The 26,274-nt window shown below is 39.6% G+C and overlaps 1 protein-coding gene across 4 annotated transcripts in view; it reads left to right on the forward strand.

The window, feature by feature from the left end:
* Positions 1–572: 572 nt before the first annotated feature.
* The window catches only part of HPSE2 (heparanase 2 (inactive)), a 667,506-nt gene continuing 641,804 nt past the window's right edge, over positions 573–26,274 (forward strand). For 3 of the 4 annotated variants that reach the window (XM_028098764.1, XM_028098765.1, XM_028098767.1), the window contains exons 1-2: positions 573–862; positions 3,819–3,976. In XM_028098764.1, the coding sequence (XP_027954565.1) occupies positions 573–862; positions 3,819–3,976 (448 nt within the window). Of the gene's footprint in view, positions 863–3,818; positions 3,978–26,274 lie in introns of all 4 variants that reach the window. The other variant, XM_088019878.1, reaches the window with a different exon arrangement.

Consider the following 26,274-nt stretch of genomic DNA (forward strand, 5'->3'; position numbering starts at 1 on the left):
CCGCTGTCTGGAGAAACAGGCGCACCGCGGGTGCGCACTCTTTACTCCTGCACGCCCAGGGCTGGCGCTGGGGCTTTCGTGTCGGGACTGAAGCTAGAACCGCCCTCCCCAGAGCCTTGCTGGGAGGGAAGTAAAAACAAGACGTCCCGCCCCGTACCCAAAACGTTACAACCATACAATTTCCATCCCTCTCTCTGCTTCCTGACCTTAGAGGGTTAAATCAGGAGGGTACAACGCCACCCCTTCCTCCTACTTCCCGCCTCTCCCCCCTACCCCCTCACCTTTAAAAAGTTAAAAAATGTCTGCAGTCGAAATCTCTTAAAGGGGCGGTGCTGGTGAACGAGTACTCTTGGCACGAGTCGCTGAGAAGGCTGGCTAGGGGCGTGAGTTCGCTCCACCAGCACCAAAACACTGAAAAAAAAAAGAGAGAGAGAGAGAAAGAGAGCGAGAGGGGGGAAAAAAAGGAAAGGAAAAAAAAAGGGGGGGGAGGCAGACAGACACACACTTTAGATAAGGACAATTAGTCACCAGTGAGACCCTGTAGGAAGAGAGGTTTAAATCAGAGGGATTTAATGAGGGTGCTCTGTGCCTTCCCTGAAGCCATGCCCTCCAGCAACTCCCGCCCCCCTGCGTGCCTAGCCCCGGTGGCTTTCTTCTTGGCTCTGTTGCTCCATCTCTCCCTTTCCTCCCAAGTTGGAGACAGGAGACCCTTGCCTGTAGACAGAGCTCCAGGTTTGAAGGAAAAGACTCTGATTCTACTTGATGTGAGCACCAAGAACCCAGTCAGGACAGTCAATGAGAACTTCCTCTCTCTGCAGCTGGATCCGTCCATCATTCATGATGGCTGGCTCGATTTCTTAAGGTAAGGCAGGGGCTTCCATGGATCATTTTTTTTTTAAAGTAACAACCCCCACCCCTTCCTAGCCCCCATTCCAAAGGGGGAAGAAGAAGAAGAAAATAAGCCAAGCGGATCTCACAAAGAGAAGAAAAGAGGTTTTCCTCCTCCTGGAATATTTGCTGTGAGGCTTTAACTGCTGATTGAGAAAAGCAATGTTTTCTATTAAGATGCACATGTTTGCAATGCAGAAGGCATTTCAGAAACTTATCACTTATGACTGAAAAAATGTTGTGCTTACATATATCCACAATTAGCCTCCCCGTCTCCTTCTGAAAAAGAAACAAGAGGTTCAGGGCAGTTACAAAAGCGAAGAAAAGGTCTCGAGCAACAAAGACCCGAGAGGAATGGGTGTGTGTGAGAGAGAGTGTGTGTGCCTGTGTGTGTGTGTGTGTTCAAGCGGGGATCGCACGAAAGTGGAATTTTCCACGGAAAGAGCGATTTGTCAGTTCTCTCCCACTCAAAGAAAACGAATTTAAGCAGACTTGAGCGGTGGGCAAGTTGGATCGGATTTTTGAAGTTTTCTTTTACATCCTCCGTTGTCCTTTCCAGCCTTCAGGACTTTGTAAGACGTTTTTAAATAGACCGAATGGCCCCCCAGTCCCTCCTCCTTAAATCTCCTGCGGTAACTTCATAGTTTAGTTTTTCTTTAAAGAAAAAAAAAATTCTCGCTCCAGTCATAGGGTATATAAGGAGAGCGGAAAGGGTCCTAGAAATACTCCGGGGATGTTTCGGACGTCTGAACTCGGCACCAGCGGATTACCAAACCGGGTGGTTTGTGATCATGGACTCGCCCCTTACTCAACGGCTTGGGATCTAATTGGGCTCACTCTTTCTCTGAGTTGTTACTGTTTAGCAGTTAGGCAACTAAGATCCCTTCCCATCAGGAACAGCGTTGTAGTGCAAAAAAAATAAATCGTCTGCAATGTCGAATCCAGTGTTGAGTTATTAAAAATTCCCTCCAAATTGGAGACTCAGCTGTGGGCTCTCCCGAAGAGCTCTGAGCGCTCTCTCAGTCCCACTTTTCTGCCCGGAGGCCGCGTCCGCCGCGCGTCTTTAGTCTTTCGTGAGTATCTTTCACTGCTTGTGAAATCCATTTTGCTGCCGGCATGCTCCCGCCCCTCCGCGCTGCGGTTCTGCCCGGGCCTCAGCGGGGTCGGCAGACGCGGCAGGTAGCCGGAGGCGCCACATGGAGCGCTCCTTCCACGTGGAGCCAGCTTTGCGGGAGGACTGAGCGGCTGGTGTTGCTGCTGCCACCGCTGAGGCCGTTTCGGTGTCTGGCGGTGCCTCCACTGGGAAGGCGGGAAGAACTACGCGCGGCCCGGCTTCCTCCTCGGAAGTTCTATCATGAGCAGAGCGCGTCTCTGAACTCGTCCGATGGTTAGGGGCGACGGGGGTTTTCCAAAATACACGCCCCACTTGCATAGCACTACTCCAGCTGCGTGGACTCCTTCGGGCTTATTTTTCCTTCCTTCCCTTTTAAACCATCTTGTTAAACATGCATGTTGCAGAAAAGATTCTGGAAGGCGGCTTTTCGGGGAAGAAGCCGTGGCGGGGCGCATTTGCATTGGCTGTACCGGCTTCTGGATGGGCGGTTGTTGGAAATGCCTTTTCTGCCGGGCGGTACTGGCGCAGATGTCTCCTTTGCCCGCTGCGGGGCCACGCGATGCCCTGACTGTGCCCGCCCTAGAACGCAGTCCTGGAGTCCTCTGCCAAAGACATTCTCGGCCACCGGACTTTTCAGGGCGGCTACCACTTTTGTCAACAACTCTCCGAAACTGGAGTCCCCGGCTTTTTGATTTCATATCCACCTCTATGATTCTGTGTGTTTTCCACATTTGGATTTGGATTTTCAGAACCTGAACCAGCAAAGCGTTAAAAATAACTTACAGATCCAGAATTCAACAGTTGATCGTCTCAGTACTAAGAGCATCTGCACTGCTCCTTCTTTACCCCTCCCTGAAGTAGCTTTTGGCTTTAAAAACTATTTATGGAAATCCTGAACCTAAATAAACGTAAATGCCATTCTGGTGTTCCTCGAGTCTCCTCCGAGGAGCAGGTTCCACATTTCGGCAAACTTCACTTTTCCCAGAGCTTGCTTCCAAAGGGCCCCACGTAGGAAGGAAAAAGATGAAGCTGAACTCAGAGAGTAGAGAGGAGGATGTTACCTATCCTGAGATCAGGCTGAATTATTTAAGGGAGCAAAGAGACATTGCTTTTACCGTGCAAGGCAAGGATGGGGAGAGTTCTCAGAAAAGCAAGGATTTACCCCGGGGAATCTCTTGTCCAGGGTTTGGGAGATGGATGCGGTTGTTACAAGATAGTGTTGAAGGAAAATCAACTTTAGCATTAAGAGAAAAAAGAAGAAGAAGAAGAAATAGAAGAAAAACTCGACTTCAGGTACCTGGTCTGAGAGAAAGGCAGGTTTCACCTTATCCACAGAGGTTGCGGTGGCCCTGGGGCGGAGGAAGCAGATCTCGGCTTTCAGCCTAGAAGTTTGGCAAAAGTCGGAGCCCGGCAGTCCGCGCGCTGCGCGTCTCCGCCAGGAGCGCTTTCCCGGCAGTGGCAGAAGCTGGGCAATTGCGCCTTAGCCCCGTATTCTCAGCAGAAGTACCCCCCCTCCGCCGCCCCCCACACTCACTGTGTTAACAAACAGACTAACCGTTTGGAAAGAAGTACCTTTGGCGAGCAGAGTCGGGTTGTCTGAGGGAGGGGGCCGCGGCCGGCTGGGCGCAGGAGGCGTAGCCCCGGGAACCAGGCGCACGCGAGATGCCGGGGCCCGCGCGGATGGCGGACTGGAGCGGACACAGTCCATAGCCTCCGCCAGGTCACTCGCGGAGAGTGGGAAGAGGGCCTTGGTCGGTGTCCCACGCCCCCTCGCCTTCCCCCCGATCCTTTCCTCTCTCTTTCTCTACCCTTGCAGCTCCAAGCGTCTGGTGACCCTTGCTCGGGGACTTTCGCCCGCCTTTCTGCGCTTCGGGGGCAAACGGACCGACTTCCTGCAGTTCCAGAACCTGAGGAACCCGGCGAAAAGCCGCGGGGGCCCCGGTCCGGATTACTATCTCAAAAACTATGAGGATGGTGAGAAACTTGCTTCCAGTCTAGCGGGGTGAGGGAAGTTTGAGGAATAGGAGCGAGCACTCGCTGTGTGTGTGGGGTGGGGTGGGGGTGGTAGCCGACTTGGAGGAAAGCCTGGTAGAAGCTCCTCTGAAAAGCTGGTGGCAGCGGGCTAGGGGACACCGGAGTATGGGACTCCTGACGTGATTACGCAGAGGGGGTCACCGGCTTGTCTTGGCCCCGGCTGCCGGCCTTTGGCTGGGCGTCTGAACTCCGAGGCCGAGAACTGGTAGCCAGAACAACTGGCAGGCCAGTCCTGTGAGGGGAGAAGATGTAGTGGGTTTCTTGAGAAAATTCAGACAGGTTCATAGGCCACTAATGGATCGGGGTCACGTTTCATTCCTAAAATTCTAGAAAAAAGTTCCTTTTTGTTTTTCTTATTTCTTGCTTTCCTGAGTTGAGGATATGGGTGATACAGCCTCTTTTGAAACCCACTCTAAAGTTTTCTGGATAATTCCTTTTAGATTGGGCCTTTTTGTTGGGGAAGGTTTGAATATCTGCGCAGTGGGTTCTAATCTTAGAGTCGCATTTTTTTGTTTGTTTTAAAATGGGATTATAAATGCCAGCCTTCTTTCTTGCCAGGATCAAATGAGTTAAGTGTTGGAAGGGTTTTGAAAACTTCAAATCATACTCAAGTGCGAGAGGCCAATCTTTCTAGGTTCGAATAGTCTCATTTTTACTAGGAAAAAATGAAAATGGCATTTAAAATTTTCTTTAGAGGTTGTAGTGTTAATATATATGAATTTTCTTTGTGGGTAGGGGCATATTTCTTTCAAATAGTCAAGATGGGAATTGGTGGGTCCTCAGCTACTGAGACTGTTTAGATTGTATAAAAGTGGCATCGGTGTCCATTCTTGGAAGGTTATCTCTGCCCAGCTGTCCCTTTTCATAAGTGAGCCTCAGTTTTATTTTTAAAGAGCTCAAGGACAGGTTCTTAGAGCTCCCTGGATTTTGTTACATCTTTTCTTTGTAAATTAGCAAAACGAGGAAATGCCGTTGTATGTATATTCTGGGGTTTCACTGAATGGGGATTCTGGAGAGATACTGGGATCTATCTCAAGTGTGGCTGGGGAAAAAAATTTTTTTTAAGTGCCAGAGTGGAGAAAGAGAACAAGGCTGAGGCTTCTTGAATTTAAAGCGTGAATAGGATTTACTTTTACAACATTTGCCAAAGTGTATAGGAGTGTAAGGCTACATCTTTTCAAAGGTAAATGTCATTGCCATAAAAATGTGGATTGCAATAGATTTTGCTGTCACTCAGCATAAAATGCTGAAAGGTAAAAGATAATCCTGAACAGCAGCTCTGATGGTAATTTGACCCAGGGCCTTATAGCTCCCAGGGTCACTGTCAGCTCTGTGATCAGACATGAGAATGGAGAATATTAATGGTTTTCCTGATGAAACAGCTCTTCGAATCCATGTCAACCACTACTTTGAAAAAATGTATAAGAACCTCAAGAACCACTGGGGGGAGAGGGAGAAGGACTATTATAAATTATAAGAATTGGCCTTTTTTCCCCAAACTTGTACCTAGCATTGTATTACCAATTCATTGAGAACATGAGATCCGCTTAAAAATGAAGGATACAATTTGTTTCCCTTTGTGAAAGGAGAAAGTGGGCATCACCGGGAGAAAGGAAATTGACAGAAGGCTGTGCCCCATAAAACTTCATAGAATTAAAAAAAAATCAGAAATGGAAAAGATCTAAGAGGTCATCTTCAACCCTCCCACCACTTCGGGGGCCAGTACAGGATCATTCCATATGGAATCCTTTTCTTGTTTTGTCCAGCCTGGTATTAAATATCTCTAGGAATGTAGTTTTTACCACACTTGTGGGAGAGAGTTCTGTCCCATAGGTTTTTGCCAGCATATCTATCTTGAATTTTCCTTTTATAAATATTCTCCAAATATTTACGATTATTTATTTTTTGCATTTTTTAGACATCTATCTTCAAAATAATTTCTGTCTTTGGTGTGAGTGACAGCTTCAAAAAAAAAAAAGATTTCCTCATAGCTGTTTTTTATCTAGACTACCTGGATTTAATTCTTTTAAAACTTTCTTTAAAGTCTGTGCTTCCAGACACTAATCTGTTTTATTGCTCTTAGCTGAACTCTTTTTGATTTATGTCTCCCTGGTAATAAGATGCTCTGAACTATATCAGTATTTGAGGCCTTAGCAGAGTTAAAGAGAGTAGGAATGCCCTATTTCTGCCCTTTGATGCTCACATATCCTTAAATCACCCATATTGTCTTTGTTGTTGCATGTTGCATTACAGGCAAAAGTATTTTTGGGATAGTCTTAGCAATTTGGAAACATAATACTTCAGTTGTCGCTTTTCATCCAGTGATAATTATCATCATCATCACGAACATCTTGAACATAATTAGGTCTTCTTAGTAAATGGCCCTATAATAGGCACTTGGGCATAAGCACCTTTATTAAAAACAAGATGTATTGACTTAAACATAATACAGAGCAATAACATACATTTTGAGTAATAAGATGCACCTATTGGCACATTATGAAATTGAATGCTAAAGAAGAGAATATGGAATTTGGACTTAGAAAGCCTGTATTGCAGGCCTCACTCTATCACTTATGATTGTGTGGCCCTGGACTTCCTGCTTCTCTGTAGCATATGCATGATGATAATACCTGCTGTGCATTGCTTCTGTGAGGCTTTTAAGAAGTAATGTGTGTAAAATATTTTGTCAGTTACAAAGCACTATGTAAAGGCTAAGGATCTTACATTTATTAAGAGCAATTTCAGAAAATTTATAACATTTAATATTTTGAAGTGGGATTAAGAAGTGAATAAGATTCAATGAGACAGAAGTTTATACAGAAGAAAGGAGATAGAATTAGGGAATTGTTTGAGAGGATTAAGGGAATGTAGGGAGAATTGTCTTTAAGGAATGGAGGTGGAGAACATAGGTTGGCTTACTTTTTTTGTGGTAGTGAGAGAAGAGACTAATCTTTAGTTTTCTTACATGCTAACAGTGACATGAACCAATAGTTCCAGCTTAGGTAAAATATACTTTTATGGTTAATTCATATTGCTACTTTGATGTGATTTGTTGTTTCCCCCTGAATGAATAGTGCAATTAACAAGGCACGTGACTTCTATTTTTCACATACTTCTTACGCTTTAGTTGCAACTGCATTTTCTCTTAACTTTCTAAAGCCACTGTTTATGTATCACTTTGGGAGAGTCTCTGGTAACTTTTTTAATATAGTTATCTATTCTACTCTATGCTTAGGCAGCTTGAATTTCATACAAACGTGGTGATGATGGAAGAAATAAAAATAGGATTGTTCTTCATACCTTGGAATCTTACTGTTTGCCTTACCTTTTGTACACCATTTATTATGCACGTCAAAAGCCAGCTTGATATTTCTAAAATATCATATTCATTATATCACTCTTTTGCCCAGAAATTTTGATTATTTGATTACTTACAGAAAATGTTCAAGCTCCTCAACTTTGCATTCAAAGCCTTTCACATTCAGTCTCAGCTTACAATTTTGTATCCTGTGTTTTCATATACTTTTTATTACAGTCCTACTTAATTTTCACTCTCCATAAAGCACCTTCATTATCTCAACCCCATTCCTTTGTTCAGCCACATATCTCTGCTCTGAATGCCTTTCTCTTGGCTCTGTTCATATCTCACCTGCCACCCAATTCCTGAAGGCCCATTGCAAAAGCCCCTTATTTTCTCAAGGCTTTTCCTGAGCATATCATTGCATAGTGATCTCTTCTTTCTCTGGACTGTTATAACTTTTACTCTTTTTTTTTTTTTTTGGCTCCATCTGCCTTATTTTGCTCTTTAACTTTTAACATGTATATGAAAAGTTTTCCTTTCCATTAAATGTTTTACCTTTATAGAAAGCAAATTTTTCATAGGAAGGGACCATATCTAATTAGACCATATCTAATAACCTAAAAAGGTCTAGCGTTATATAGAGCTTCAGCAAATATTTTTGGATATATATTGGCTTAAGAACACTGTTAAAGCCCTGGGAAAATGGAGGTGACTAATGAAGAAATGAGTGAATTTGTATGCGAAGATTCTATTCATTTTTCACCTTCAATGATTAGTCCTATAAGTTCATTCTTAATGCTTGCTTTAATGACATTTTTCATTATTTTAACCATGTATTCTTTATCTTATGTAATCTAAGGCATCTTGGTTTCATGCTATGCATTTAAATCAACTTTATCACCTGGTTTAAAGCCTTGCACTGGACCCGTTACTAATTTTACATTATATCTGTTTCTTCTTTGCCTTTATTTTTGCTTTTCCTTGTTAGCCTTACTTAGTTTCTATGCCTAATTTTCTTTTTTTTAAAGATTTTTATTTATTTTTTGACAGAGAGAGACAGCGAGAGGGGGAACTTAAGCAGGGGGAGTGGGAGAGGGAGAAGCAGGCTTCCCTGCTGAGCAAGGAGCTCGATGTGGGGCTCGATCCCAGGACAGACCTGAGCCCAAGGCAGACGCTAAACGACTGAGCCACCCAGGCACCCCTCTATGCCTAATTTTCTAATTCCCGATTTAATAGTGCTTTTTCAGACTTCAAAAGTTTCTTTATCTCCCTTGTCTTGAAAATTTTCTCTTCAGAGAGGTTCTGAAATTCTAAAAGATGAATGTGAGTGCACTTTATAAACTCTGAGGCACCCTACAGCTATTATTATTGTTCACCTTTCTCCAGGAAGTTTTCCCAGTTTTAGTAGAGGTGAGGTAGTTAATTTTTTTTCCTATTTCCATGCCATCAATCAAGACATAAGACATAAGAACAGCACAGCTGCCAAAAAACATATTTGCCTTGAACTTACCACCTTTTGTTATCTCATTTTATTTAAAATAAAGGTTTTATAAAGGTTTCTTGAAATTCAGTTACATTTACAAGTATTTATTGATTACCTACTCTATTTAGTTTCATGCTAGACAAAGAATGGCAGAATATCAAATAAATAAATGATAGTGTCCCAAATCACCATTAGAACACAGTAATAATTGCTGTATGCAAGATCTGCTAATCAGTGTTAAAATAAATAGGTGAGGGGTGGCTGGGTGGCTCAGTTGGTTGGGCATCCAGCTCTTGGTTTCAGCTCAGGTCATGATCTTGGGGTCCTGGGATCGAGCCCCACATGGGGCTTCGGTGCTCATGGGGGAGTCGGCTTGAGGATTCTCTCTCTCTCCCTCTCCCTTTCCCCCTGCTTGCATTCTCTCTCTCTCTGAAATAAATAAATAAATCTTAAAAAATAAATAGGTGAGACCTTAATGTAAAACTGGATATTTGCATAGCCTCAAAGCATCTTTCCCATAATATTAATGAATTGTTGTGGTGGTTTTGGCTTAAGTCCACAAATTCTTTGATACTTCTCCCTCTAGGAGGTAGAATTGACTTTTGTCCTTTTAATTGTAGGCTGCATTTAATGATTTGTTTCTAAAGAAGAGAGTCTGTAAAGGGGAAAATACTAACTTCATAGTGGAGAAACTGACAGACTGGCATTTCAACAAAGTGATCAAGCTTAACATAAGCAGATAAATCATGTGGATAATCATGTATTCCCTGATATGATGTGATGAGAAGGCACATTACCTTTTTGATATTCTTTGGAAGAATCCCTAACTCTCTGTAATTATGAGAAAACACTAGCCAAACCAAACTGAAAGACATTCTACAGAGTAACTGACCTGTACCCTTCAAAAGACACTGTCCCTGCTGTCAATGAACTAATAGCTTAATTAGTGCAATAACATTTATACTGATAAAACTTAAGAGTAACTCAGAGACAATATAGAAAGAAGTGCTAAGTGAAACATAGTTTGCCAGGTGTGACAGAAAAGGTAGAGATGGATATGGGCCAGACTTAGGTAGGAGTTAGGTTGGGCCTTGTGAAAGAGGTAGACTTTGGAGACGTAGTGACAAGAAGAGAGGACATTTAACTGAAGGGAGAGAGCATGAGGGCAAAGCCTAAATATGTGTTTAGATAGTAAGGGACCATCCTGGTTGCATAGAAGGCACATGTTAAGAATTATCTTAGTTCATGTTGCCAGAGCTATGTTATATTTTTTAGAGGCCTATTTGCACATTTTTTTTTGTTAATTCAGAAATGTTTGTAATTTAAAAAATAAAATAAAGTGCATGTTAGAAATGATTATTTAGAGAGAGAGAGAGAGACAGAGCTCAGGCAGGGGGAGGGGCAGCATGAGGGGGAGAGAGAATCCCAAGCAGACTCCTGGTGGTAAGATCACGACCTGAGCAGAAATCAAGAGTCATACGCTCAACTGACTGAGCCACCCAGGTGCTCTGTTAGAAATGATTCTAAGAAAAGCTCATAGTGCTAAAGTTATGTCTAAATTGAGTTTTAAGAAGTTCTAATATATTTTTGTTAGTTCCAAAATATGTAACTGAAGAAGAAGAAAGTACATATTTGAGGGAAAAGGTTGGTTGGGTAAATCCAGATTACATTATGAGAATCTAGAATTTTAGCCATAGTAAAATGGTATTGTTCCTATAGGAAACTAGAGGCTGTTGTAAGTTCTCTTATTCTATTGGAGAAGGGAAGGACATGTTTTCAACATGGGCAATGCCTGTTGCCCTCTCCCATTCTTCTTTTCAAAATTATTGCACACGTTCACATATTCTAGCTAAAGTACTTGGTGAGGTTTGAGTTATGAAGCATGATTGAAAGACAGGTAATTTACAACTTAATAATTAATTTGGTTCTTACATTATAGGGTGTGTAAGAGAAAGAAAAGGTTTTAGAACTTGCTTGATAAGTTTTATGTTACCCTCCATACAGAATAAAAACAGGCTAGTATTTTATAATATTCATTCACTCATGAATTTACTCATTGGGCAGGCATCTAGTTCCTGTTTGACACTGAGGCTGAGAAGATGAATGAGGCTGAGGTATTAATGTCAAATTTCATACTACTGGCCTCTTGTCACTTTAGCAGCATCAGCCAAAAGAAGTTTCTGGAGATTTTTAGGCCAAGGAAGAACTTTCACCTTCATCATTTGGCATTTCATGATTTGTCTGCCAGCAACTTTAGAAGGATTTGATTTAATTTAATATTTTATTAAAGTGTGTCAGAAGTCACCTGAAGTTTTATATATGTCTTATTCTGCCTTTTGGGAACAAAAGGATGCATCTTCTGTAATGTTTAAAATTTGGTACCCAAGTCTTGATGTTAGCTGCAACTCACTGTACCTGGTGTATTTGAATATGGTATCTCACAAAGATATAGTTGTTCCATCATTTAGTCATTGTGGCCATCTGTAGAGTGCTGGAAGTGGTAGAGATCAGGAAACTCTGGGGTCTGTTATGAGTAGAGGTGGCTTAATTAATTTCAGTGAATCAGAAAATCCAAAAATAAACCTTATAATCACAACCACATTTGTATAATTTATCACTTGGTCATTGGGGCCAAAGGTAATCCACAGACAGTTATGTATTCCTATACAACACAATTGTTCTACTGTTGCCCATACCAAATATCATTATTTCTCTTGCCAAATGAGTTTAAATTCTCTCTCCTGTTCTGCCAAGCCCTCCTGGTGGGATGGGTACCTCATAGAAGAAAAGAAATTTCTTTCATGATTCCCTGGGCCTGACCAGGCCGCCAATCACATGGTCTGGGCTCCTAGAGTCAGGACCCTCTTCTGAGAATCCTTCATCAAAATGGATTAGATGTTAAGAATCTTAACTTCGGTGCTTCTTAGTGCCTTAATAGTTTTTGGATTGGGAACACTGAGGTAGGGTGTGTGTGTGTGTGTGTGTGTGTGTGTGTGTGTGTGTGTGTGTGTAAGAGAATATATGAGCTTGAGAGAATTTGGTGTGTTTTATTTCTTGCACTTGTCTGTGGATGGTGATATGGTGATGTAGCCAGAGTAAATACATATTTCTAGATTAGTGGTTAGTGTACAAGGTGTAGATACCTTGTTGAACTCTGCTGTCCTTTGGTTTCGTGATTTGATTGAGTGAAGTTCAGTTCTGTCAGTTTTCTTGACTTTAGTATGGTAAAAAACAGTGTAATTTTGCCTAATTTATGCCAAGCTTAGTGTTAGATATTGGGGCTGCCAAGAGGAATAAAGCATGAACTGCAGTCTCAAAGTGCTCTGGTCTTCATATTTGTGGAATTTCACGTGGTCTCCTGTATTATCTTTCTACTTCAGTCAGATTAATCTTTGCTTAATCCCTCCACTTTGCTTGTATGATCCACCTTGAACACTCATCCTCCCTCTTGAATTCAAAATTTTACTAGTTCTTCAAAGCTCTGCCTGTCTCCTCTCCTACTAAACCTTCTGCTAAGCCAATCCCCATCCATCCGTCCTCATTCTCTGAATTTTTCTAAGATTCTTCTCTGAAATCTCAATCTAATTTAGTCCAAGTGCCCAGAATTTATGTTTGATTGACTTAAGTGGACATCATTTTTGTCTCTAGGACTTTATAGTCAAAACACACTGGCATTGACACACATAAAAATCCATACAGAGATAACTATCATCACACTGCATGGAACAGACACTTTAAATCAAGCAAAATATTTATGTTCTTTAGAAGCTTTAATGCATGTGTTTTGCTTTTTGTATGGCAAAGAATAAAGAGTAAAAAATACAAGCTGCATATAGAAAAGATGGGGTACATATCTGTATCTATATGTTTGTATTGAGGATGTTGTCTTTTTGGGAGTTAAACCAGTACCTTATTTTCACTTGCTCTGGAAAGGCAAAAATGCCTTGAAGGGTGGAAGGTGAGATTGGAAAGCTGGAAAAAGGTAAATTGCCCAGATTTGGGGCATTATTTCTGAAATAAGAATGGATGTTTTTCTGTAGCTTAATAATAGTAATAATATAATGATAGCATTACTTAACATTATTGAATGCTTTTTATGTGCCAAGTATTATTTTAAGCAATTTACATGCACTAATACATTTAATTCTTTTATCAACCCCATGAGAAAAGTACTGTTTTCCCCACTTAACAAATGGGGAAACAAAGGCACAGAGTGGTTAAGTAACTTGCCCGACACCACCCAGCTAATGAGTTGTATAGCAGAGAATCAGTGACATCAGTTATTAAACCGGCAGACTTAAATATCTTTCCAGACACATAAGATATGAAAAAAATAATAACAAGAACAAGATAGGATATAATCAAATGTTAAACCATGTAGAAGAAGCTGTAAGGGCTACAGGAGCTGAGAGAAGGAGATTAAGTGAGAGCTGGAGTAGTCAGGATGGGTGCCTAGGAGGAGGGCTCTTGACCTGGTTTAAGGGTGTATAATAATAATGCTAATAATAGCTACTGTTTGTTGACCTCTTACCATCTTTCCATATGTTATCTCATTTAATTCTTAAACCAATCTGATGAGAAACATTGTGTGTATGTATGAAGAACCTGAGACTCAGAAAAGACATGTGACTTGCTCAAGGTCATAAAGATGGGCAGTTGGTAGAACCAGGATTAGAACCCAGTCCTGTTTTCTCTTTACCATGCTTAGGTAGAAGAGGGATCCCATCTTTGATGCATTCATTATTTTATTTATTCATCCATTCATCTTTCTGGCACTCAAAAGCCTTGTATTAAACCTTGTGGAACATTAAAAATATGTGTGCCTAGGCCTTCCCATGAGGATAATGAAAGTCTTGTGGATTAGGACACAAAATAGTTGCTAGGTAAAACAACAAAAGAATAATCACAGGGAGACCCATGAACAGTTGAAAGAGATGGTTGTCACATTTTACGACACATTGAAGGAATAGAACAACAACTGATCTAATATGGAATAGAATTTACTAGTTTCTCTGGGAAGGAGTGTATTTGGAAGTGGATGCATTGAAGAGAATAATAGAAATGGATCAATGGTGTTATTGATATAAAGGAAATGACAGGATAAAAAGCAGAAAATTAAGTATGTTTCAAAAAGTTGGAAAGTTATAAACAAATTGTTGGGCAATTTTAGAATTATCTTATTTTTTATTTATAAACGGAGCCATACTCTGCCTTAAGTTCTAAGCCCAGTGAAACCCTGTGAAGGGTAAAGGGAACTGATAAGGGTGAGGTTTCAAGAGAACCAACCCTTCCTTTCTAACATCCCCCCCCGTCATTCTCTTCGAATTGAGATTTTAAATTCAAGTGGAGAACACTTTTATAGCCACTTAAAATGAAGACACCAAGAACAAGGGAGTTTATATAATCTGCACAAAGTCACAGGGGTGATTTAAGAAACTGTTAAGTGGCAGAGCTGTGGTTGGATCTAGGACATTCTCACTCTGAAGTTGGTCATTGTCACTGTCTCTGTAGTGTACCAGCACTATGTTCCTCATTCTTCTACTGAGACAGCTTCGAAGGTCTTTCCTTGAGGGGTTTTTAGCTCGAGTCTGATTTGGAAGTTTGAGAATGGGGCTACCTGAAAAGTATTACTATTTCCTTTGTGTCTGTTTCCATCTAGTTTGGTCACTTATCTCATTCTGTCACCTCTCTCTCAGGGACCTGGGTTCCATGTCTTTGTCTTCTCTGTCCTGCTGCCTGATTAACCTTTCTGAAGCTCCACTATCTGCCCAGCTAGAAATCTTCAGAGACCTCTCTTGTCTGCTCATGCAAGCTCTCACTCTCCTCCAGCTTTCCAAGGCCCTTGAGAGTCAGCCTCTCCTCTCTCTGCCGTCATTTCTGACCCTTTGATCCCCCACTCCAGCATCTGTTTCCCCACTTTCTACCCATTTCTGAATTCTGCCTGCCTTGCAAAGTCCTGATCCCATTTGTCCTCCTCTGTGAATTCTTCACTATCTCAGCTCAAAGTGACTTACTAATTAATTTCCTCATGAAAGATTCATCAAGCCTGAATTTCTGAGGCATTTATTATCTAAAAATCACTCTTTGCTGTTTTCATATTCTGCCATATCTTCTCATGTCCCTTTTTGTATGTGTTCATGTAGACTTGGCTCTGCCCTTAGATTATAGGTCACTGTGAGAGTAGTGATTATATCAATTCTGTAGTTTCTACAACATCTAGGAGAGTGTCTTTTGCATAGTAGCTCTTCAGCAAATACTTGTTGACTAATTATTTGCCATTTATTTGGTATCTTAATATACTAAAGGGAATAAGTTTTCTTCCATTCATTGTTTCTGCTTTTTTTTTTAAATATATAGGATGTTTCTGGTGAATGTTTAGCTTCTTCATTCATATTTTTACTTTTAAAGATTTTTGCTTTTATTTATCTTATTAATTACCAATATAATGCAGGCTCACTGGTATAAATTCAATAATATGTATCTCAAATACCCCCAACCCCGCCCTATAGATATAATCACTCTTAATAGTCTGGCATGTATCTTTTCAGACCTTTTTCTACGTATACAGTTGTATATAAACTTTTAAATGTATAATTGGGATCATATTGTACAACCTGCTTATCTAGGTAATCTTTTAGTCGGTAACTACAGTCTCTTTTTTACTGAGTAAATAATTCATATACGGATAAGCTGTAATTTAACCATTCTCTTTAATTCTTTCATTGGTACTTTTTTCCAAGAACTTCTGTTTGCTATTTGTCCATAGTTTCTAACAAAGCAGTGCTGTAGTATCATATTTCTTTCTCCATATTGGAACTTGATCTAAATTATTTATTTTCTCCTAATGTCTTTTTAAACACCCTTATCCGTTTTAGTCCTTTTAGCTATAATACATTCTTTGAGTAAATGTCAAGAAAAACGCCACAGCAAAACTAATTCTATGCATCAAAGTATGGTTTCCTTTAGTGAAATAAGTGCTTTGTGAAGTTTTGGATACAGATGAAAAGTGACACTCAAAATATTTTGAGTTTTTGTTCAACTATTGTATCACTGTGTGATTTAAAAGAAACCCTAGCTGAGGATTTAGTGATTTTCTTTGAATGTCACTCATCTCATTAAAGCTGTTCTGTGAATTTGAATATTAGTCAGCCAAAGAAGTGAGATTTATGAAGAACTGGCATAATGTTTTGTTGGAAACAGATAGCCATCCCTAATCAGTCGTTTGCAGGAGAAAAATCATTATATGTTACATTTGTAATGCTCTTTAAAGATTATAAAAACACCTCTGATCCTTACAGGGACTGTGAAGAGTAAGTTTATTTTAAATTTTGTCACTTTCACTTCATAAATAAGAAAACAGATTCAGGGAAGTTGTTCAAAGTAACATGGCTTTTAAGTGGCAGAGCTGGTATTAGAATTCAGCACCTCTCCTTTCAAGCCTGACACTCTTAAATAAGGTATCACAGCTAATGATAGTCCCTTCACTCCACTACAGTGAGCCACATGGGCACTTGTATTCTGCCGTGGCTGGGCCACTCTGAAGCAAATTCTCTGGGAGGCTAGAATGGGTCTATGGCTTTTGTGAGGGGGTGTGTTTGCTTCAAGGTATGCTGGGGTACAGTTTAGTCCTGGATTCTTGTATCTTTTTGAACTGTTCTTCAGTGACAAACTCCTGGACAAGCCACCGAATGTCATTCTTGGAGATACAGCACCTGAATCCTAGACTCCCTTGAGACCAGGTCCAAACCCAGGATAAGGTTAGAACTAGCCCAGAGAATGGGATCAGGGGACTTTGAGAGTACTCTGTGGGATGCCAATATCTCTGAGGAGACTTCCAACAAAGAATTTAAAAGACTTATTTTAAAGGTAGACATTCATTAGCTATTGCAGTGCACTCAGTGAAAGGGAAGAAGAATCTGTTTCATTTACCCTGAGGAGGCCCATAGTGAGTAGGCAGAGGAGCTAGAGATAGAACATGAGTTTTTTGTTGATAATAGTCACTGAATCATGCACAGTTTAAAAAAAAATCTTTGTAATCACCATTGAGATAAATCTTTACATATCTCTCAGTGCCTTAATAGGTATGCTGTTTTCATCTGGGTGTTTATTTCCTTGCAGTTGTTGAGAAGCCAGATTGTGAATTATTTGCTTGGCCATTATGAATCCCTTTGGAAGAGTAGACTCAGGTTAGATCCAGTGAGATATAGATTCAAAAGGAACTACAGGCTAGGCTTAGCCAAGTTAAAATCCATAGGTGAAACTAAACACGTAACCTAAAACCATTACACAAATAAATGCTTTTGTTTCATAGACCATTTGTAGAAGCAAATGAATGGCATCCCAGTCTAAAGGTCAGGATTTTCAACAACTTGCAGCAGAAAACTTACACTTATTAAATGTCTTCACTAGGGGTTTTTGTGTTAGTAGATGACTGAGGTCTTTTGTTTCTTCTGTTTTCCTCATGGCAATAAAGTTGAAATTTAGCAAGCTTTCAAAATGAAATTTCTCGTAGAAGTTATAACCACAGGTTTTAAGTTTTCATCACCTAAATATGGAACAGGATGATTGAAAACTTGGGGGGAGGGGGAAAAGAGAGTTGAGGACACATGTGGTGTGTATCAAGAATCAGTGTAAATCAGGAAGGTGTGGTAAGGGGGATTTCCTGTGTTACAGAACTGCTGAAATAGTGCTCCTCACCCTCCAACGATACATTCCAAGTGAAGGTGCTGGCCTTTTCTGACACCTTACCGAGGTGGCTTACCCATCACCTGACACACTTTAGTTTCCTTGAAGCTTCAATCAATAGTCTGCTGCTAGGAATATCTCATCCTGGGGATAATGCATTCTTTGATTGTGTCCTTTCTTTGGTGCCTCATGAGGTTTGGCAGGTACCTGCCTGTAGGGTGGGGCCAGACTAGAACATTTGAGCCTGTTCTTTTTTACTCCCTTCTCCAGGACAATTCATTTTTCAGGTTTCCAGGTATGAGGATAACAACTACCAATTATTGAGTACTTACACATTCTAAGTACTGGGCCAAAAGCTTTTCAAAGATGATCAGATTTTTTTCCTCACAGTCCCATGAGGCAGGTACTCTTAACTGTCCCATTTGATAGAAACCTAGAAATGTTAGTCAGTGGTTCTCAATTCTGGCTGCACATTAGAAGTAGCTAGAGGAGCTTTAAAAAAATTGGGTCCTAGACTAATTAAATCAATCACTGGGGTGGGACTGAGGCATTGTGATTTTTAAAAATCTCCTCAGGTGCTTCTGAAGTGCACACCATGGTAAGAACCTCTGGGTGAAGTGATTTGCCTAAGGTAACCCAGCTGGTCTGTTGTGGAGTTCAAATCTAGACAGTCTGACTCTAGAGCCCGGGCATAGCCAGCTTTCCTGTAGTGACGCCTGAATTCTAACATGCATGCAAGTCATCTGGGGATCTAGTTAAAAATGAGATTCTGCATTTCTCACAAACTCCTAGATCTTGCCCATGCTGCTAGTTTGGGGACCATACTTGGAGTAGCAAGGCTTTGCTGCTAGTTACTAATATTAGTGCCTATGGTGCCAGAAGGGGAAAAGGTGTTCACTGAAAGGCAGCAGCAGAATGAGGAGCTAGGAAGCGCTTCTCATCCATTTTACTTTAGTGATGATGGCAGAGATGATGGGCTGATTATATGAGCTTTTCAGTGTTTTCCCAGGGCTAACTAACCTGTTTCAGAATATTTCCCTGTTCTTGAGAGCACGTGGAACTTGAAGTCTGTGATAAAACTAGTTGTTGAGGCATTTTAATCTGTTTGTAGGAATATGGGGTATAATTGGGAAGTAGTAGGTCAGCTTTCAAAACCCTTTAAGGAGGCTGAAACAGGAGTTTAGATAGATGAGAAATTACAAGAAGTCCTTGAATTTTCAGTTAAATGTTCATTCAGTAAACATTTATTAAGTACCTACTATGTACCAGTATTGCAATATGCTCTCCCAAAGGATACAAAAATGAATGGGATATAGTTCTTCCTCTGATAGAACTTACACTTAGTAGGAAAAAATGACATATACAATAGATAATGATGTGTAGAAAGATGAATAGACAAATTACAGAGGAAGAAGCAGTAAACTTTACTTGAAGTACCTGTAGACAACTTCATAGGTGTCACCAGAGAAATTCACTGTTGTATTTTTGATTGTTGTAAATGTTTATAAGAGTTTAGGTTATTAGACCATTGCTGAGATTTCTTAAGTTGTTTCTGTATTACAGAATGGTTTTATAGTTTTGAGATTAAGAGTTCAGGTAATTCTCATCAATAACATGCATAAAAAATTGAGATTAAATGTATTTTTTCCTGGAAACAGTCTCAGTAACATCAACCTACGCTACATTTATTTATTGAGTTCTTCCAAGGTATTATAAGCATCGTCTCATTTAATCTTTTTATTTTATTTTCATTTAATCTTTTTAAAAAACATTTTCATTGAGATACAATTTGCATTCAATATGATTCACATGCCATTTAAAGTATATACTTCAATGGCTTTTAGTATATTCACAGGGTTGTGCAGCCATCACCACAATCAATTTTAGAACATTTTCATCACTCCAAAAGGAAACCTTGCACTGTTCAGTTATCTCCCCCAGAGTCCTCCCTCCTCCAGTTGAGGCAACCACTAATATACCTTCTGTCTCTGTGGGTTTGCCTATTCTGGATATTTCATATGAACGGAATTATACAATATGTGGTTCTTTGGGACTCATTTCTTTAACTTAGCATAGTGTTTTCAAGGTTTATCCTTATTGTAGCTATGTAGTACTTCGTATCTTTGTATTGCCGAGTAACATCCCACTGTATGGAAATACATTTTGTTTGTTCCTAAAAGAATCTTTCTTTCAGTTCATGAGTAGAATGAAGCCTTTTTGATGCAATGCCAACTGTCTTTTTTTGCCTTTGGTATTTCTCACATTCCCTTTGGTCTAACTGTTGGTCTTACTGTTCTAGGCCTTCTACTAAAATGATAACCTCTTAATTAGTGTCAGTGCCCTAATTTCTTTGAAAGGAAGAGAATAAACATTTCTTGAGCACCTGCCTTCTGCAAGGAACTTTATATCTCATTTAATTCTCAGAACAACCTTACTAGGCAGATTTTCCAAATACTCATCATTTAAAGATGAGGAAACTGAAGTTCAGGGAGATTAAGTAACTTGGCCAAGTTTACACCTAGGACTTGACAGAGTCAGAGCTGATGATTCTAAAATCTATGTTTTTTCAACAACATATGGCTATTCGCAATCCGTTTTAGAATCTCATAATATCTAGTTGAGTAAATAGTGGATGGTCAAAAATGCTTACTTACTTGTTTGAATTCTTGTTTTAACATACTCTTACAACATTTAAAAGCCAGAGAGGGACTAATGATCTTCTTACTGTAAAATAATGATGCCTAAGGACTCACTCCACACTTCATCATAGAGTAGACCTCTGTCCCTTGTATCTCTGCCTTTGAATGTATGGTAGTGTTTTAAAAATCACTGTATTTTAGTGGGCCTGACCATAGTATGTGCTCAATAATATTTGTTGAAAGAATAATGAATCGGTTTGGTTTTGTGGTCTGGAATCCATTAAAATGGAAAACAAGTCTTGAATTCATGTAACTTGAGGATAGTTGTCTTTCCAGGGGTTGTTTCTGGATCTGCATTTGCAATCAGCATTAACCAAGAGAGCCCTGGAGTCTACAGAGAATGTACAAGTCTAATGTATTAAAATATTCACATGTAGGGTGCCTGGGTGGCTCAGTTGGTTAAACGACTGCCTTTGGCTCAGGTTGTGATTCTGGAGTCCCAGGATCGAGTCCCACATTGGGCTCCCGTTCAGCGGGGAGTCTGCTTCTCCCTCTGACCCTGCCCCCTCTCATGCGTGCGCGCTCTCTCAAAAAAATAAAATAAAATCTTAAAAAAATAAATAAAATATTCACATGCAGAAAATAGAGGTCTGGAGGAGCTGCAGCTTGCACGTGAAGAAGGAGCTCTTACATCTTGAGAGTCATGCTGTCTTAGAGCTAGCTTGTCTATTCAAAAGGACAAAAATACAGGGAAAAACTAAAAACAGACAAAAGCTAAATGGACATCTTATGTAGTTGGATATGAAGAGAGTGTAGAAATCCTGGATTCTCTTTGCAGCCTGGCAGCTGATTTCCTTCACTACTTCCAGCCCCGGGTTTTCTCCTCCAGTGATCTCATTTGCTGTGCTAGTACAGGAGCGGGCTGTGATGAGGGCGTGGAAGTGAGCATTGTGAAACCTTGATGACATTGGTAGGCTGATGAGTTATGACCACGCAGACCAGTGTCATGCTCATCTTCTGACAGTCTTGGTTTATTGGAAGTTGGAAGATTCTGGAAATAACTGTGAGCAGAGTCTGAGAAGTAAAATTTTGGGGGGAATGAAGAAACATAGGATGGGTTTTGTTTTATGCATATATTAACCTTGGATCCCTTTTCTAGAGTTTTTAGTCTTAGGAGTATTTGGAAATGAAGGATACTCTTTATCTTTTGTTCATTTGTTTCAGAAACTACTTAATGTTTGAGAATTGATAAGCTAAAGATGGGTTAGCCTGGTGATGGGTATTAAGGAGGGCACGTACTGCACGGAGCACTGGGTGTTATACGCAAACAATGCATCATGGAACACTACATCAAAAACTAATGATGTAATGTATGGTGATTAACATAACATAAAAAAAAACTAAAGATAATGATCATGTGCCATTGGGCCAGTCTCATTTCCAATATACAAAGGCCATTTGGGAACCAGCTGTAAAAGGCTTTCCTTGAGAGGTGAAGTGGAATTGGAGTTTGGGATCAGATTGTGGAAGACAATCTGATAGTAAACTTGAGAGTTAAGTTGAGGGGTTTGGATTTTATCCTTCAAGGAAGGATTGTAACTAGGAAAATTATGTGTAATATTTTAGGGAGATTTATCTCATGGTTCCTCACAGGACAGAATAGAAACTGTGGTAGATTCCTAGCTGCAGGGGCACCAACGAGAGGCTAGTGAAGATATCCAGGAGTGAGATGAGAATAGATTACATTAATGAAGCAGCAGTGGGAAAGGAAAAAATAGTTAGGGAGTCATTACAAAGGAAAAACTGACAGGACATGGTAATTGATTTGATATGGGTAGTATCCTTGGCAATTAATTTGTGCTCCAGTTCAAATATGAAAGGGAGAGGGTTTTTGTTTTTGTTTTTTTTTTTTGGATTCACTGGGATCAAAGAATGCTATAAACTGAGGGATTAATAGCATCAGCATGAGTCAAACTTAATTTTTTAAAAAATTAGTGAGTGCAGAGCAGGTTTTTGGCTCTGTGAGTTCAACTGGAAATAATCCCCCTTTCCTTTATTCTTTTCTTTTCTTTTTTCTTTTTCCTCTCCCCAAAGGCAAATAAAGCCAAATTGGATAGTTGAGGATCAGGTTAAAAAAATGTTTTTCAAGTGGTAATACATGGGCAGAAAACACTTTTGTATTTCAGCCTTTCTCAGATATTTGTGAAATATCTATGTGACTGCTAAGTATGAATCTAGTTAACATAGAGGGGATTTTTTCCCCCTGTAGCTAATCTGCACTGTTAAACCTGCCCCGTTGTGCTATAGTTGTATGCTTTTGCTTATAAATAGGTCGTAGGTGCCTGAGTGGATGGCCTAGTCATCCTCCTCCTCCTCCTCCTCCTCCTCCTCCTCCTCCTTCTATGGCTGTTTATTTTGACTGACTTTTATTAAACACTTAGGACATGAGTCAGACGTTATATCCACATGCTACCTACTATTTTACTTCATTTTCATAACTGTCTTCTGAGGTAGAGGTAACATTTTTATTATGGCACACATGAAGAAATGCAGGCTTAGAGATGTTGAACTCGTTCAAGACCGTCCAACTCTACATGGCAGAACTAGGACGGGAATTCAAATCACTTTGACCCCAACGCGCCGCCACATCTAGTAAAATATTTCCAAGTACATACCAGGTATGTGGGGAGCATCAGTATCAGAGCTAAAAATGTACTATTGGTATGTGGGGAGCATCAGTATCAGAGCTAAACTGTACTATTGTACAATATTTTTGTAACTCTTAAAGAAAAACCTGGTTACAGGGACGAGGAATTACTTACAGAATGTTTGACACCAGTTTTCTAGGTGTCTCTTACTTTGCTACATACTGAACACATTTTAAGAAGTCAGTGATTAATAGTAAAGAGTCACTATTTGCTCAGGTAGGATTTTTTTAAATTGTGGTAAAACCACATAACATAAAATTTACCACCTTACAACTAATATATTAATTCAGTAAAGTTGCAGGATACAAAATCAACAAATCAGTTGTATTTCTATATACTAACAACGAACTGTTCCAAAGGAAATCAAGAAGACCCATTTACAATAGCATTAGAGAGAATAAAATACTTAGGAATAAAGTTCACTAAAAAGGGGAAAGACTGAAAAATGCAAAACACTGGTGAAAGAAATTAAAGAAGACACAAATAAGTGGGAAGACATCCTGTGTTCATGGATTGGAAGATTTAATTTTGTTAAAGTGTCCATACTACCCAAATTGATTTAAAGATTGGATGTAATCCCTATCAAATCCCAGTGGTACTTTGACATTTATTTCTATACTGAAATAGATCAAACAGCCCTAAACTTCATTTGGAACCCCAAGAGACCCTAAATAGCCAAAATTATCTCGAGAAAGAAAAACAAAGCATCACACCTCCTGACTTCAAAATACATTACATTTCTTTTAGGTTGTCTAATTTGTTGACATATAGTTTTTCATTATATTCTCTTACATTTGTTTTTATTTCTACGGTGCCGATTGTTATTTTTCCCCTTTCATTTGTGATTTTGTTTATTTGAGCCCTTTATCTTTTTTTTTTTTTTGAGTCTGACTAGAGGTTTATCACTTTTGTTGATGTTTTCAAAGAACCAGCTTCTCATTTCATTGATTGGTTCTACTGTGTTTTTAGTTTCCATATCATTTACTTCTCTAATTTTTATTATTTCCTTCCTCTTGCTGGTTTTGGGTTTTGTTTGTTGTTCTTTTTCTAGCTCCTTTAGGTATAAGGTTAGGTTGTTTGAGATTTTTCTTGCTTCTTGAGGTAGGCCTGTATTGCTATACAATTTCCTTTTAGAACTGCTTTTCTGTATCCCAAAGGTTTTGTACTATTGTTTTCATTTTTGTTTTTTCCCTGTACTGTTTTGAGTTCTTTGACTTCCTGGTGGACCCACACATTGTTTTTTTTTTTTTTTTTAAAGATTTTATTTATTTATTTGAGAGAGAGAGAGAATGAGAGATAGAAAGCACGAGAGGGAAGAGGGTCAGAGGGAGAAGCAGACTCCCTGCTGAGCAGGAAGCCCGATGCGGGACTCGATCCCGGGACTCCAGGATCATGACCTGAGCCGAAGGCAGTCGCTTAACCAACTGAGCCACCCAGGCGCCCCCACTCATTGTTTAGTAGCATGTTATTTAACCTCCCTGTATTTGTGGTCTTTCCAGATTTTTTCTTGTGGTTGGTTTCTAGTTTAATAGTGTTGTGGTCAGTAAAGGTGCATGGTATGACTTCAGAGGAGGTGGGTGGGAGGATAGGGGAAACAGGTGATGGGGATTATGGAGGGAACTTGTGATGAGCACCAGGTGACGTATGGAATTGTTGAATCACATTATATTGTACAACTGAAACTAATGTAACACTGTATGTAAACTATACTGGAAATAAAATAAAACGTATATCAGCAGACACATAGACCAGTGGAACCGAATAGAGACTCCAGAAATAAATGCAAGCATATATAGTAAACTGATCTTCAGTAGGGATGCCAATGGGGAAAGGCCAGTTTCTTTAACAAATGGTACTGGGAGAACTGGATATCCACTGGATATCCATATGCAAAAGGATAAAATTGGATCCTTACCTTACATTATGCACAAAATCAACTCAAAATGGGTTAGAGACTTAAATATAAGACCTGAAACTGTAAAACTCTTAGGAGAAAACATAGGGAGAATGCTTCATGACATCGGTCTTGAGAATGATTTCTTGGATATGACACCAAAAGCATAGGCAACAAAAGCAAAAAAAGATAAGAGGGACTACATGAAACTACAAGTTTCTGCAGAGTAAAGGAGACAACAGAGTAAAGAGCCATCTATGGATTGGCAGAAAATATTTGTAAACCAAATATCTGATAAGTGGTTAATATCCAAAATGTATAAGGAACTACTTCAACTGAATAGCATAAACAAACAAAAAAACAAAATCAAACAAAATAACCTGATTAAAACTGGGCAGAAGACTTGAATAGATATTTTTCTACAGAAGACATACAAATGGCCAGAAGATATACAGATGGCTATAATTGGGTATATGAAAAGATTCTTGACATTATTAATAATCAGGGAAATGCAAATCAAAACCACAATGAGATATCACCTTGAACCCTTTAGAATGGCTCTTACCAAAGAAACAAAAGATAACAAATGTTAGTGAGGAAGAAGAAAAATTGGAACTCTTGCACACAGTTGGTGGTAATGTAAAATGCTGTAGCTACTATGGAAAACAATATAGAGGTTCCTCAAAAAATTAAAAACAAATACCATATGATCCAGCAATACCACTTCTGGGTATTTATCCCCGCCCCCCCCCCCCCCCCGCAAAAAAAAAATTGAAATCAGGTCTCAAAGATACTTGTACTCCTGTGTTCATTGTAACATCATTCACAGTAGCCAAGATAAAAAATGAAATCCTGCTGTATGTGATAACATGTAGGAAATCTTGAGGACATTATGCTGAGTGAAATAAACCAGTGACAGAATGACAAACACTGTATGATCCCATTTATATGAGGTTCCTAAAATAGTCAGGCATATAGAAGCAGAGTGGAATGGTGGTTGCCAGGGACTTAAGGGGAAGGGGACTTAGGGAGTTGCTATTCAGTGGGTATTAAGTTTGAGTTATGCAAGATGACTAAGTTCTAGAGATCTGCTGTGCAACTAATTGTATAACATTTGCTCTAACAATACTATATTGTACACTTAAAACTTTAAGAGGGTTGCTCTAATGTTGTGTTTTAGCACAATAAAAAATATTTCTATCATAACAATTGTATAAAACCCTGAAGTTTATTATATGAATATAGTAGGGTTTTAAAGGGCTCTCTGTGACTATGTTTGGCATCCTGACTTAATTGTAAACTCTGTGAAAATGGAATCCATGTCCTTAATTTCTTCTATACCTCATGCTTTTAAAATGCATCCACACAGTGCATAGTTAATACTTGATTAATGGATAGATTTACTAATTATGAAGAGAGTAAGGATTTCAAATTGATGGAAACTGATTTTTTTAATAAGATTATCTTTTTTTAAAAGATTTTATTTTGTTTATTTTAGAGTGTGTGTGTGTGTGCGAGCAGGGAG

This window comes from Eumetopias jubatus, unplaced genomic scaffold (genome assembly GCF_037043125.1).
Source record: "Eumetopias jubatus isolate StellerSeaLion01/CBP00866 unplaced genomic scaffold, mEumJub1_p1.0 scaffold_17, whole genome shotgun sequence".
In the NCBI taxonomy this organism is placed as follows: domain Eukaryota; kingdom Metazoa; phylum Chordata; class Mammalia; order Carnivora; family Otariidae; genus Eumetopias; species Eumetopias jubatus.